The sequence below is a fragment of the Epinephelus fuscoguttatus genome, linkage group LG4 (genome assembly GCF_011397635.1).
Source record: "Epinephelus fuscoguttatus linkage group LG4, E.fuscoguttatus.final_Chr_v1".
Classification (NCBI taxonomy): Eukaryota; Metazoa; Chordata; class Actinopteri; order Perciformes; family Serranidae; genus Epinephelus; species Epinephelus fuscoguttatus.
The window spans coordinates 37,551,537-37,565,403 of record NC_064755.1 but is presented as its reverse complement, the minus strand read 5'-3'; the positions used below and the strand labels follow the sequence as shown (position 1 = coordinate 37,565,403).

Below are 13,867 nucleotides of genomic sequence, written 5' to 3'. Positions count from 1 at the left end.
GATCAAATATGATGTGCTGGCAGAGTTTTGTAGGAGGATAAGAAAGTGTGGGCCCTTTTGTCGTCCTACATCGAGCAAATTCAGCTACTGATACAAGACCCTAATTTGTAAAATATACACTGAGCATCAACTGAGCTCTGCAGCTAAGTGGTAATGACGTGACTCACTGACGAGAGCCTTAAAAACATAAACAAGCTGCACTGAATGATGCAACTGCATTGCCTTTCCTTTCCCTTAAATTTATTTTAAAACTGTTGACAGTTTAAGAGACATGTAATACTGTTTCCAGGACAGCTGCCATGTTTTCTCAATTTAAAAGTCAGAGGCGAAGATGAGTGGAGTGAAGGGTTCATCTAATTAGCTGTGGGAATGGTCCATGTTGATGTGTCAGTGAAGGAGAGGCAGCCCACCTGAAATGATGCCCATCCCATACAAATTTATATCCAGCCATAGACTGTATAAAAATAATGGCTGTAGCCACCGTGCTGTCACCCATTGGTTTGTGGACGCCTGTTTTGAAACCTCGAGTTTGGCATTTTGGCCGTTGCCATTCTGGATTTTTGGAGATGTCACCATGTTTGGATGAGAGGGTATAGCTGTGGAGGAGCGAGGGGTGGATCTGCCTGAGAGCCCAAAGCCACAATCCACAGACACTGTCACTCAAAGCGGCCACGCAGTGACTGTATAACAACGCAGCTCCACTGTCTCCCACTGTACAAAATGAGGCAAAAATATCTGGGATACGGCCTCTGTCATCTTCACCGTTGATGTCATTTGGAGCCAGAGTTCAAACTAGTCAGAGAAATGAATGCTTAAACATACATCAGCACGATAAGAACTACCTGAAATGCCAGAAACCGTCTTTGGGAAAAATTTATTTGCCATGTATTTTGAGTTTTTGGTTGGGCCCATCGCCCATTCACCAACATAAAGGGGCAGGATTTATGACCTATACTGCAGCCAGCCACTAGAGGGCAATCGAAATGTTTTAGCTTCACATTTGGGGAGCTGTCATGTTATCCATTTTTATATACACTCTATAGAGACAGAGCCCAATGAGTCACACTCTGAAAACCACGTTCATCAGGGTTGGGGAAACAAATGGCGCCATAATATGCAATCGAGGGCTGAAACACTTATGCAGGATTTATACTTCTGCGTTCTGTGTTGACATACAGCCTACACCATACCCTATGCTGTTGTCTGACGTGCATCCACCTAGAAATGTAACTACGTGTCTCGGTGACGCAGACCTCCTATCTATTTTGTAAGTTGAAACCATTTCCCTCGGTGGAATTGAAGCTTTTATTTACTTTAATTTCACAGATAAGAAACAATAAATTTTAAAGACAATAAAGCCTCCACAAAATACCATTGTATGTCTTGTGTGTGATTTATCCTGGCTTCATATGAGCAGAAGAAATCTCTGCTCATTGCTAGGCTAATTTATACAATGTAAAATGCCATAGGCTTGTGCTAATAACGTTAGCGTGTTGTATTTGTTTGGAAAAAGTGTTTAGTATAAGACAGTTGTTTTGTTGGTGAACCCTGTAAGTTGTAATGAAGCTGAATTTTGTAACGTTACCTTAGTTAAATGTTGCTGTTGTCCCCGGCTTCATATGATTAGAGGATGTCCGCTAGTCGCTAGGCTACGTTATACAATGTAAAATGCCACTGGCTTGTGCTAATAACATTAGCATGTTGTGTTTGTGGGGAAAATGTGCTTTGCCTGTGTATGCTGCGAGTTATAGTGAAGCCAGTTTGTGTAATTATGTTGTGTCTCTTCAGCCATGTTTAATGTGTGTTTTGAATCAACTAAACTTTACGGCACTTCACAGAAACCTTGTTGCCAACCAGTGGTTTGGAGGTGTAACTGCAGAGTGACACAGACACACCACCAAACAAGTAATGCTCACAACGGAGTAGGCCACATGCGTGGGCTATGGCGTAGGCACTGCATAGAGCTGATGCACAAGTATAAATCCCGCTTAAGCCTTAAAAAAAAAATGTAAATGGGTGAGTTGTATAAAAAGTCACCACCGGTACAGTCGTTTTTGTACCAGGCTGTAAACATGTTTATTTCTGCATTTTAACATGAGGGTCTAGGGGGACTTTTGGAGCCAGCGTCAAGGGGGTTTAAAAAAAAGTATTTTATTATTTATTCTTTTGATGACATTTGCACGAGTGGCCTGATGACTTTCCTGGTTTAATGTGGTGTGTGTGTGTGTGTGTGTGGCTGCACGTCTGTGTGCGTGTGTCCCTGTGTGTTATTGTTAACCTCCTCCCCACGAGACAAAAGCCACCAGTGTCCTCTTTTTTTCCTGCTTTCACATTTCAAATTTATTTCCCTTTTGTTCTGGCTTTTTTAATTTTCCTCTTCCTTTACTCTCTCTTTCTGGCCTCTCCCTTCCTCCCCCTCCCTCCCCCTCATCCCTGATCTCCATTCTCCATTCATGCAGCCCTGTCACAGCGATGATAATGATGACCTCTGTGTAATACTAGCTTGTTATTGGCCCACCAGCGAGGCCAGTGTGTACAGCCTCTGTTGCTTTTTCTGCATTGACCATTGTGTTACGAGCGAAACGCTGGATCTCCTGTGTGTGTGTGTGTGTGTGTGTGTGTGTGTGTGTGTGTGTGTGTGTGTAGGTGAAACACAAAGAGCAGGCAGTCAGTCTGGGTGAGCCGCACAGGGGATCTATGGAGAGGCAGAGGAATTCACCTGAACTGACCCTTTGCTGTTGCTGTTGCTATTATACTGAAGGCTTTACGGGAACAGGGCTGGAAAATAAGTGGAAACAACAACTCTAATTTCTTTGTTTTACTGGATATTTACACATTAATACCTTATTTGTATGTGAATTATTTAAACATAATACCACATTTCCATACTACTATATAGTGCTTCCTGTTGCCAGTTGATATAATACAGCATTAACTTTAAGCTGTTGGCTAATCGAGGTACCAGCTGACTGACAGGAAATGAGAGCATCCGACAACTGAGTTGAATGAAATGCCATTACTTATTAGGAACAGCACTAATAGATTGTGTTGGTCTCCTGGGGGCAAGCACACAACACTGACATATTATCAGCTTAAAAAGAATACATGTCGAATGTGCAACTTCAACCTGGGCCGTTAGTCATGGCCTGGTCCCAGTTTTGGTGACTGGCGGCTGGTGTGAGGTGGGTTTATCAGAGGATTTTAAATGAAAACAGATGCCTGGTGTGGCTGGAAACTGGTTGATAAAAGTGGTGAGAGTGAAACAATAAAAGTGGGGCAGTAAATTAAAAACAAGGAGTTGAAAGACCGTAAAGATTTTCCGTAGAGCCAAGGTAGACCACAGAGTCAGATGATGATTCTCTGTGGGTTTTTAACTGCAAGAGACCACTTCAATATTACATATATTTGACCCACCGTTTATGATGATGAGTGCAGCTTTATTTGATGTTGATTCAGAGTGTTAGGATTTGACATAATGCAGGAAAAGACGATGTGAGGGTGTAATAATGGGCTATCTGTTAACAATAGATTTATTTAAGTGAAGGTACAGAGGTGTCAGATTTTTAAAAAATCACTGATGGTTTTATTTGTTTAGAAGTTTTAGCCGTATCCACCCATACACTAAACATAGAAGTTTTCTATCCATCCATTTTCGTCCACTTATTCTGGGCCCGGTTGCGGGGACAGCAGGCCGAGCAAAGCACCCCAGAAGTCCCTCTCCCCAGCAACGTTTTCTAGCTCCTCCAGGGGACCCCAAGGTGTTCCCAGGTCAGATGAGATATGTAATCCCTCCAGTGTGTTCTGGGTCTGCCCCGGGGCCTCCAGTGGGACATGCCCAACACCTCCAGCAGGAGGCACCCAGGAGGCATCCCGACCAGATGTTGGAACCACCTCAACTGACCCCTTTTGACGCAAAGGAGCAGCAGCTCTACTCCGAGCTCCCTCAGGATGTCCGAGCTCCTTACCCTTTCTCTAAGGCTGAGCCCAGATACCCCACGGAGTACATCTCACTTCGACCGCTTGTATCCATGATCTCATTCTTTCGGTCACTATCTTAGAGCTCTTGACAATAGGTGAGGGTTGGGACGTAGATGGACCAGTGAATTGAAAGCTTCGCAACTCGCCCGGTATGGGGACATCGCCCCCCGGAGCCAGCTCACCCGCGAACACCTGGTGGCCGGGCCTTGGGCTATGGGGCCGTCACCCTGTGGGCCCACCCCCCGCAGGGACAGAAATCAGGGTTAGGTGCATTGTGTGTTGGGTGACAGGCAGGGGCAGGGCCCTGGGCATGCTGATCTCTGGCTTTGCGGATTAGAGGAAACAGCTTTGGGGAAAAATACACCCACTAAACATAATGTAAACAATGGAGGTTCCAAAATATTCAAAAAACTGGCTTTGCAAATGATTAATTATGCAGAAAATGCATTCTACAGGTCTGCTAGGCCTCAAGGATAGACACAAGATAGTTTGGTATGAAATAGTTTATAAAAACATGCTTTAATTTGTTTATAAGGAAACTCCACAGGGTAACTTTAAGAACTGTTGTACTTAGAGTGAGCTGTTGTTTTCACTGTTGCTCTGGAAGTACTTTGTCTGAAGGAGTTTTGCCTTGTCTGGAGTAAATGTGGCAAACTAGACAGAAGCAGTGTGAGAGTAGATGGCTTCATATCAGACATGAAAAAAAGATTGCCGTTTTCTGCTGACTGAAAATGAAAGAAAATGAACTTCAGTAAGTTAAAAAACAAAACAAAACACCACAATGTCAGAGTGAAGAACACTAGATATTTTCTGTTTTCAGTCTTCCAGGATTTTAAATCCTTGCTTTGTCATCCAAAAGGCCTCAGTGGGATATTAAAAATCTCCTTTCCAGTTGGAATGGACGTTGTGTGAGTCATGCTAGTGCCATGTAAGTAGACACAGCCATAACAAAGAAAGAGTGACGCTGTGAGATCGTCTGGTGTTATGCAGGTTGGAGCACCAGGCCTTTTGAGGTCACAGTGGTGGGAAAGCACATTACACAATCACTACAGCATGCGAGGACGGTGACCTGTGCGATTGTTTCCCTCTCGTCTTATCTCTCTTTATGTCCCGGCTATGTCTCCATTGTCTCGTGCGATTGAGAGCATTTCAATGACAGGAATCTTGTTTTGTTGAATAGCACGGCCCGGTCGGACGCAGATGCCAAGACATTCCTGGAGGTGGTAGTCTTTCCTTTTGGCAGCCCGGCACCTCTGTCTCCAATACTCTAGCCTCCTTGTATTTTCTCTGTCTTCCCTCCTTTTCATGCCTTAGTCCTCCTCAAGGTGACTGTCAAAGAGAGAAAGAAAAGGAGCAAGAACGGGAGTTAGACATGTCTCTGTGAGTCATTGTGTTTTTGTTTGCCTACGTGCTCGGTGTCCGTGTATTGACTGCTCAAAGAAAGGCGATCTGCTCGTTAATCCAGCCAGTACTACACTATTCATTGTATATACCGGCCTTGTTTTCCCTGCTGAATAAGCCACACCACTTCACAACACCTAATTACCATTCATTACATGTCAAGGCTACCGCACAGCTCCCTCAGTCTATCTCATCCAGTATCTCATATCTCTCTCGCATGTCATGTCTCCATTTGTCAGTAATTATGCGATGGTGGAGTGTTGCATGAAATCAGAGAATGAAGCGATAGCAGCCCTGAGCTTCTCTCCAGGCTTTCAGACTCTCCAACAGATGGCAGTGTGAATCGCTCTATCGGCACAGGCCAGCTCGGGATGACTGTGTGTGAATTAATGACATTCATAAAGTAAAGCAGATGCCTCGCCTCTTTTCTCTTGAATTTCTGCTTGAGGGAGAGTCCGAATCAGAAAGATATTTAGTATTTCAAGCTGTATGAAAGTGAAAAATCAGTGTATTTTTTGTGTATACTCACTGAAACACATTATAATGATGCAGTTATGTGTTTCTCACTGTACACCCAGTGAAATATTCAGACCCAAGGCACTGAAGAGCTATATTCTGCATCCTTTATAAACATTTGGCATGCATCTCTGGAAACTTTTGCATCCTTAGCAGCATAAGAAATGAAGTTTAAACAATGTTTGGCTGCAGAATCTTTGCAGAGAGTCTCCAGTAAGGTTTAGAAAGCAAACACATGCCAAATCTGGATGTATGACGTAATGTGAGTCTGACATGTGCTGTTGTCTGGTCTTGTTTTTATACTTGATGCTTTTATTTCCCTTTGTGCTGCAGCTTTAGTGTCGAAGGGAAAAAAAGTGCCCTGCAGGGATAATAAAGTTAATCTCATCTCTCTCGTTTCATCTTATCTTACCGTGAATTTGGTTTGACTTGGTGTAACTGATATAACTTAACTGAAGCACCAGAAATACACCACACCAGCTGTTGCCATGATACATTTAGTTTACTTTGCAGAACAAATGGTGACAGTTAGGCTCATGGTGACTTTTACCCAGTGGTGTCACTTTGCTGTTTACTCATTTCAGCTCTTTATTAGTTTTCCTGTATTACTGTCTCCCCTACAGCGCTCTTTGGCTACAGTTAATGTCCTGACAGAAATGCTGTCCCTCATTACGCTCCTTGTTTATTTGTTCTTTGCTAGGTGACAGGCAGACTAGCACACTGTGTACACACTGTGTGCATGTTTGTTTGTCGGCTTGTATTTGTTGCAATGTACTAGATACTAGACAAACAGCCTCAGGGGAAGGCAGGAAGGTGGTCAGGAAGGGTGTTCCTGTGTGAACAGGAGCTGTGTGTCCTCCCCACTGTTGTCTCTGTACTTTATGTCTCCGCCAGTGACTGGAAGTAGATGACATACAGTTCAAAGATACTGTAGATAATGCACCTGTGTTGCTTATTAAAGTTTTCTCTGTGAATTTAATTTTTAATTTCATTAAGGACAAATTATACAATGAATTGATTAATAGTAATAAAAAAAGATTAATAACTACTGAATAAAATCATCAGTTGCATCCCTTTTTATTATGTATTTTTCTGGAGTCCAAGAGAGATTAGTCTTTCTTTAGTGAACAAAAACATTTGATTTTATTTTTATTTTATTTTTTTCAGTGAGCTCAGAGAAAAGAAAGTGATCTCCCACATAAACTAACTTTTTATTTATAAATAGTGTGTATGTCTAAATTGACTAAAGCGACTGTACTTAAAAGACACTTGTTGTCCGGTGCTTGTGACTGTGTCAGCCCTGCCTGTGACTGTCCCATGTGTTGTCTGTGGTCAGAGGGAGGGTCGTGGACAGCTGGAGCATCACCTGTCACTGGATCACATGCGTTTATATGACACAGCAGTGGTGACACCCAACTCTGGCATTTAAACACAACGCAGGATGAGTGAGATAACAAAACCCCCTTACCAATACAATACCCCTTCAGTAAATGCTAATTAAGAGAACCTCGTGTAAATTACACTAAAATTATGAAAGCAGCTCCACAAGTAAACCATATTTAATTAAATACATACTAGCAGCATTTGTCAACTTTATAGACTGCATAAAATTTTCGAATTTCGCAAAAAATGGAAAAAAAAACATTCAAAAAATGATCAAACAATAATTTGGCAGCTGTATCTCTGAGGGCCCCCTGGGGGAGGTAGGTAGGTAGGTAGGTAGGTAGGTTAGTTGGTTAGAAGACAGGTAGACTGGTGGGTTGGTTGGTTGGTTGGTTGGTTTGGTAGAAAGGTAGGTAGGTAGGTTGGTTGGTTGGTTGGTTGGCAGGTAAGTAGGTAGGTAGGTTTTGTTGGTAGGTAGGTAGCTAGGTCGACAGGTAGGTCTGGGTTGGTTGGTTGGCAGGTAAATAGGTAGGTAGGTTTGGTTTGGTTGGTTGGTAGTTAGGTAGGTAAGTGGGTAGGTTGGTTGGTTGGTTGGTTGGCTGGCAGTTAGCTAGGTGAGTCGGTAGGTAAGTACTTTTTTACATTTCATGCTTTACATTTGTGTTGAGTTGCTCATTTGTGGGGTAAAATTAAACGGGTACGTTTTAAAAAATGTCACACCCAGACAGTTGTCATGACGTGGAAATTACCTATAGTATTTTTTTGTGTGTGTGTGTGTGTGTGTGTGTGTGTGTGTGTGCGCGCACCAGGCTGTAAACATGTTTTTTTCTGCTGTAAAGTTTGCTTTTTCAACATGGGTGTCTGTGGGGATTAACTCACTCCTGGAGCCAGCCTCAAGTGGCCATTCAAGGAACTGCAGTTTTTGACTTTGCTTTATTTGTCAGCCTCGGAGGTTGCTGCTTAGTCAGTCTTAATTCCCATGTTATGCGTCATTTTCAGCTTTCAGAGGTGCCAAAAAGTAGCTGCAAGAATTGCTTGAGCATCAATAGTAAGCACAGCAACATTATGTAATGTGGCAAAAAGAAAAGTCTCACAAATTATGACAACACACAGTACAGTGTGTAAGAAAGTGTGTCAATAGGAACAGTGGTCACAAGTAGACTGTCACCAGTGTCACCAACACTGACTGACTCATAAAAGGATATTTGCATAACAGACCGTAGAAACAGCAGCCTTAGAAATAACCCAACTCAACTCAGATTGTCTTTCTTTCTCTCTTACTTGGCCCACTCTCACCTGCTTTTGCTCTTTGTCATGTGCAACCACACCATCTCTTTAACTTACATCCAGTCTTGGAAACACATACAAGGAAATGTACACTTGCAACAGCTTAAATCACCTTTGCATCTCTCACCCACATCCATCCCCAGAAGGCAAACACATATACACAATCACTGGCAATACATAAGTGGGGTGTGTTTTCAACACGCCTGTCTAATAATGTTTTTTTTTCCTCTGTGGGTCCCCTGGGCCATTCCTTTCAGAAAACACAGCAGGAGGAACTCCTGATCCATTTTAAGCTCCAACGAGAATGTTGATAAGTCTGTAGATTACTGCCCAACATGTTTATGATAGCCTATTATTCTCTAAGCTTTATCCGGGCCCAGCGCGTGCTTCGTCTACTTAGCACAACTATTTAGGTCATGGTACAATCTCAGAGGAAAGCAGTGTGGATGGTGAAATATCAGGAAACCTCAGCAATAAGTGTCAGAATGAAGCAATTCTTGCTCCATCGTACTGTATATCTCTGACCAAATAGTTATGTTATAGCACAGTTCACATGTAAGTAGTCAAGCCAGTGTACTACACATGACCTTACACATGACCTCAAGTTCACTATGTGTGTTATCTTTAACTGTAGATGCGCACGACACCAAAACATACATTTTGTAGTTATGACATCTAGAAACTTGACTCATCTAAAAAACTGAAACAGAGATTTTTGCTCGCAGAAAAAGCGAAACTCATTTATTCGTCTGGAATCTAACTTTTGACAGGCATTTTGACAGTGCTCCGTTATTTAGAAATTATGATTATTGGCATCCTGTGATGTGATTTCATACTTTTCCGCGACACAATCTGATTTATTCCTCCTATTATGGCTCATATTTCAACAACAATAATAGCTGCTAAATGTCCGGCTCTGCCATAAAAACGTCCGGGCCATCAGGCACACACACTAAAAGATGGGGAGAAACAGAGGCCGTACCCTTAAGCCTATGAAAATGCCATTGATGTTAACTATCTGACTGTGCCCTGCCAGAAATACCGCAGTTGTTTCGCTATCAGCATCTAGTAGAGACAGGAGTCTGAATCTGTCTGTTCTGCCCGGTGCGTGAGATGTTATGGCTCTTTGATGTGCTTTGCTGTTTAGGCTTTGATTTACAAAGCGCCATCTTTATCATTTTCCCCTGGTTTCTTGAAGCCGTTGGAGCCATCAGAGGATAGTGGTTTGTGTGTGTGCTGTGTAAGTACTTAAGGGGGGAAAATAAATAAGTTCAGAGGTAAAACTGAGGCCAAGGCTGTGAAGACAAGAAACCTCTTTGAAGTTCCACAAGTGTGCGCAGTCAGCCTGTGCGCCTACTTGTAAGCATGAACACGAGTGTGTCCTGGTGTGTACGTGTACCGATGTCCTCTCTGTATTTGAATGTCACCAGCCAGTCTCTTATCTGTTTACCTGTATCACTCAGATGTGGCCTTTTATCTGCATTCACACCATGGTTAAGCCGGCTGCGCCCTGTCGGCGATGTCTCTGTTGGGCGACACACCTGTGTTTACAGTTGGAAAAGCATGTAAACAACAGCAGCCTGTATGTATGTGTGTGTGTGAGTGTCTGTGCGCCCACTCCTGGATCATATGGCTCAGCAGCTTTTGTAATGAGTGGCTTTAGCAGGTAGACGGCGACTGGCAGACTACCATGTCATTATACCCTGCACTGCTCTGTCATTGGCGTTGCTACTATATTAAAGGCAGATGGATACGAAACAAAAACTCGCTGACCTTCTTTGTTTGTTTCATAACACAGGTCTACACTGTATTTAAGTTCAGCGTGTTTATCCTGGAGGCATTCAGCTGACCTAACCTGTTTGTCTTCTGTCATTGTGTTAAATTCAGGTGCATAAGATGGACGAGAAAGTGGACTCGGTCCTGCGGATCCTGACGGAGCAGTTTCCGCCGAAGCTGGAGCTGACGTCCAAGCCGTCCATCCGCAGGGTGACCATTCAGAAATGCATGGGTGCTAGCATCGACGAGGAGCTCTGATGTCGCAGCGATGGTCACGCCGGGTATGATGCTCTCATCACCAAGGAGAATTAAAGGACCAGGAGTTCACATAAACAGCCTAGCCCCACCCATGGGGGGCCAGCCTGCAAATAAAAAGGGGACTCAGTCTTCCAAACCCCCTCCCTCTCTTCCATATCCACATTTTCTCATTGACTTTTTACCACTGAGAAGAGAACAACTTTTAATTGTCGACTTGCTCTGGGACATGAGGGCAAGAGCACCACGGAGCACGGTGTGGAAAGGAGGCTGACTGAACTCTTCCTTCTGATGATTGTTGGCCCTGCTTGGGTCTTTTTGTTGTTGTTGTTGTTTTTGTTGTTGTCTAAATGTAGCTTTCTCTTCTGCACCAGCATTGTGGGCCCTCAGTCTTCCCCCTGCAGAACACAGTCATTCAAGCAGCGACACGCTACATGAATTTATTTCACTACATTAGCCTCATAATCACACTACTCAGATAATGTTAATTTATGTGTGGCCTGTCACTGAGCTGCATTCCTCCACTCCAAATATTATTCCAAAGCTAACTAACCCAGTAATGAAGTCGTAATGCAATCAAAGCACTCGAGTTCCCCAAAGACACAGAGAAAAACTGAGAGTCCAGCCATGGCAGAGGCATTCCTCAAATCCTTCTGATTATCTTGGCACCATCCACACCCAGTACACAACAGGCTTATTTCCATAGCCACATATCCATCTAGCCTAACTGTACTTAGGCTGCGGCGGGTGTTTGTTAGTAGTGATCGAATAACACGGGGAGGGAAGGGCGGATTATCTGTTGACTTTGCCCTGCGTTTCGAGACCGGAAGGCTGGAGTAAAAGAAACGGGACTAAAGAAATGTATCAGGGGTGGGTGGCTAACATGGTGCTGATTTATAGCTACACTGATGCTAACGAAAATAGCCGAACTGGGCTGAAGTCTCTCACTTTGCTCCAAGATTTTCACAGAGAGATTTCATGCGTATATCAATCTCAAACACTTTTAGCAGCACCACTACTCACACCACCACCAGGACCACACTTAAAACCCTCTATTCCCCTCTTCAGGGGGCTCACACTGCTGTGTGCAATTTGAAATAAATTTGCCCCATTAAAGCTCTGATTATTTTTTCTCTCCGGAGCTAATTAAGTGCTGAATTCCTGGTAAGGGGAGATTACTCACTGTGAGTGACTAATGAAAAGAAACACTGGAAAATGTGCAGAATTTAAACAGTAAGCTATGAGGAGCAGGCACACTAATTGTGTGTGAAAGCTTTGGAAATATCAGGCTACCACTGAGAGCGCACGTTTGAAATAAAAAAAAGACAATGCTCTCACTTTGTTCCCATACACGTAGTATTTATCTGACAGGACGCCGAGGCATGTAGGAAGTAGAAAATAGAAAATAACTCAACTATGTAGCTACTGTATGAAAGGCCTCTCATAATTATAGCATGCACGTTCCTGAAGAGACGGATGCACACACACACACACACACACACACACACACACACACACACAAAAGAGGGGTGAACAAGGGAAGGGGAAGGAGGAGAGGCCTTCTCTCTGCACTAGTATATATTTTCATATTTTTGCGGTGGTTAAAATAATAACTATTATTTATCTTACATTAAATAAAGTGGTTGTATTTTAAAGGCACTCTAATTTTGTGACAGACCTTGATACATATCCGCCTGTATTCTCCTGTACAGTTTTATAAGAGTTGTAAATAGAAACATTGCCTTATCGTACTGTATTTATTATCATGTGGAAAGATCAACCTGGAACATATCTGCGAGATGGAGCGATGAGAAGCACAGAGGGTAAGGCTCCTGTTGTACAGACGGATGGAAATGATTGTAAATGATATTCACGCACACCCTCTGCACTGTAGCGCTGCTGTAAATAATAAAACTCCATTTCATTATGCTCTGGCCTGCTCTCTTGGCTTGGGAGGAATTTGATTACCAGCTCATCTATTCCATAATTTGCTTTCGTTGGAGGATGAAACCTGTCTTACAGTTTTTCGGGGCCGTTTGTTCAAATCTCGAGCCGAGCCGGGTCAAGGTAAACCATTGGCCGGAGTTTCCATCCAAATAAAATCTCAATTCCTCATTTCACTAAATTCCTTTCACACTGCAATCACCACGAAGGGGGAAGAGAAAGAAAAAATAACACGTTCACCGCACCTACTTTGAACTTCAATATTCCATAACCCATTGAGCGAGGCATGCAGAGGAAAAGGAGAATATGTCTCATATTACCACTCAATTATATCTGCCTTCAAAGGCCAAAAAATACTGGGGATGTCCCAAGATCAGCACGGTCCAGCGCCGAGAGAGAGAGAGAGGGAGAGGGAAGGAAGGAGGGAGGGTCGTCCCTGGGGGAGGGGTGGACAGGCGGGGGAGTAAGAGAGAAAAGGAGGAGCGGCAGGAGGAGGACAGCAGGAGCATAAGTGAGCTGGAGAAGAGAGCAAAGCCATTTTCAATTAGCCAGAGAGACTGCATGGGCCGCAGGGCCGCGGTGCTCCGCTGCCTTTTGTCCTCCTCTGGTTTCTATCACTACTGGGGGATTTTGGCAGAGAGCGAGAGAGAGGGAAGAAAGAAAGAAAGAAAGAAAGAAAGAGAGACCCCATGGCTACCTCTGTCTGCAGAGGCCGCTCTGGGTCACCCCGTGCTCCTCTTTCATCTCAAGACGAGACAGAGAGAAGAGAGAGACTCCCACTTCAAAAGACAGTTTGATCTCAGAAGTACACGGGAGCACAACCTAAAAGAGGATCTGAGGAAGCAGTTAAAAGAGGAATATAAGGGACGCACTGTCACAGACGCTGGACAGTGAGATCTGGCAATCCCAGAGTCTGCGCGGAGGTGGAACTCATGCTAGGTCATGAAACGCTAGACTCTCTGAGCTTTGTCGATCGTCCATGTCTTCTTTGATCCTGCCACCTGAGCCACGCTCAGAATAGAACAGGACTTCATTATGCTACTGAAAACAGGGCAACACAGAAAACCTGTACAGTGGTGCTGATACATCTGACATGTAAAATAAAAAAAATATAATCAGCTGTAAAAATGATAACGTACCACAAAAGACATGGACTTTTAGTATTGGTTGTATTGCAGCTGAATCAAAGCAACATGTGCATTTCTGCCGAATCCTGTAAAATATAAATCTTCACTCCTGTTACAGCTCCTGAAACTCTACACTGTTCTTACCAGTCATTGTCAGACACAGCAGGCGGCTGAAATATCTCTGATGAAACCATTGTACA

The 13,867-nt window shown here is 43.5% G+C and overlaps 1 protein-coding gene across 1 annotated transcript in view; it reads left to right on the top strand.

The window, feature by feature from the left end:
• Positions 1 to 12,465, top strand: part of kcnq1.2 (potassium voltage-gated channel, KQT-like subfamily, member 1.2) — a 278,796-nt gene extending 266,331 nt beyond the window's left edge. The window contains exon 18 of the mRNA XM_049574355.1: positions 10,453 to 12,465. Coding sequence (XP_049430312.1) covers positions 10,453 to 10,599 — 147 coding nt within the window. The 3' untranslated portion in view covers positions 10,600 to 12,465. The remainder of the gene's footprint in view (positions 1 to 10,452) is intronic.
• The last annotated feature ends 1,402 nt before the right edge of the window (positions 12,466 to 13,867 follow it).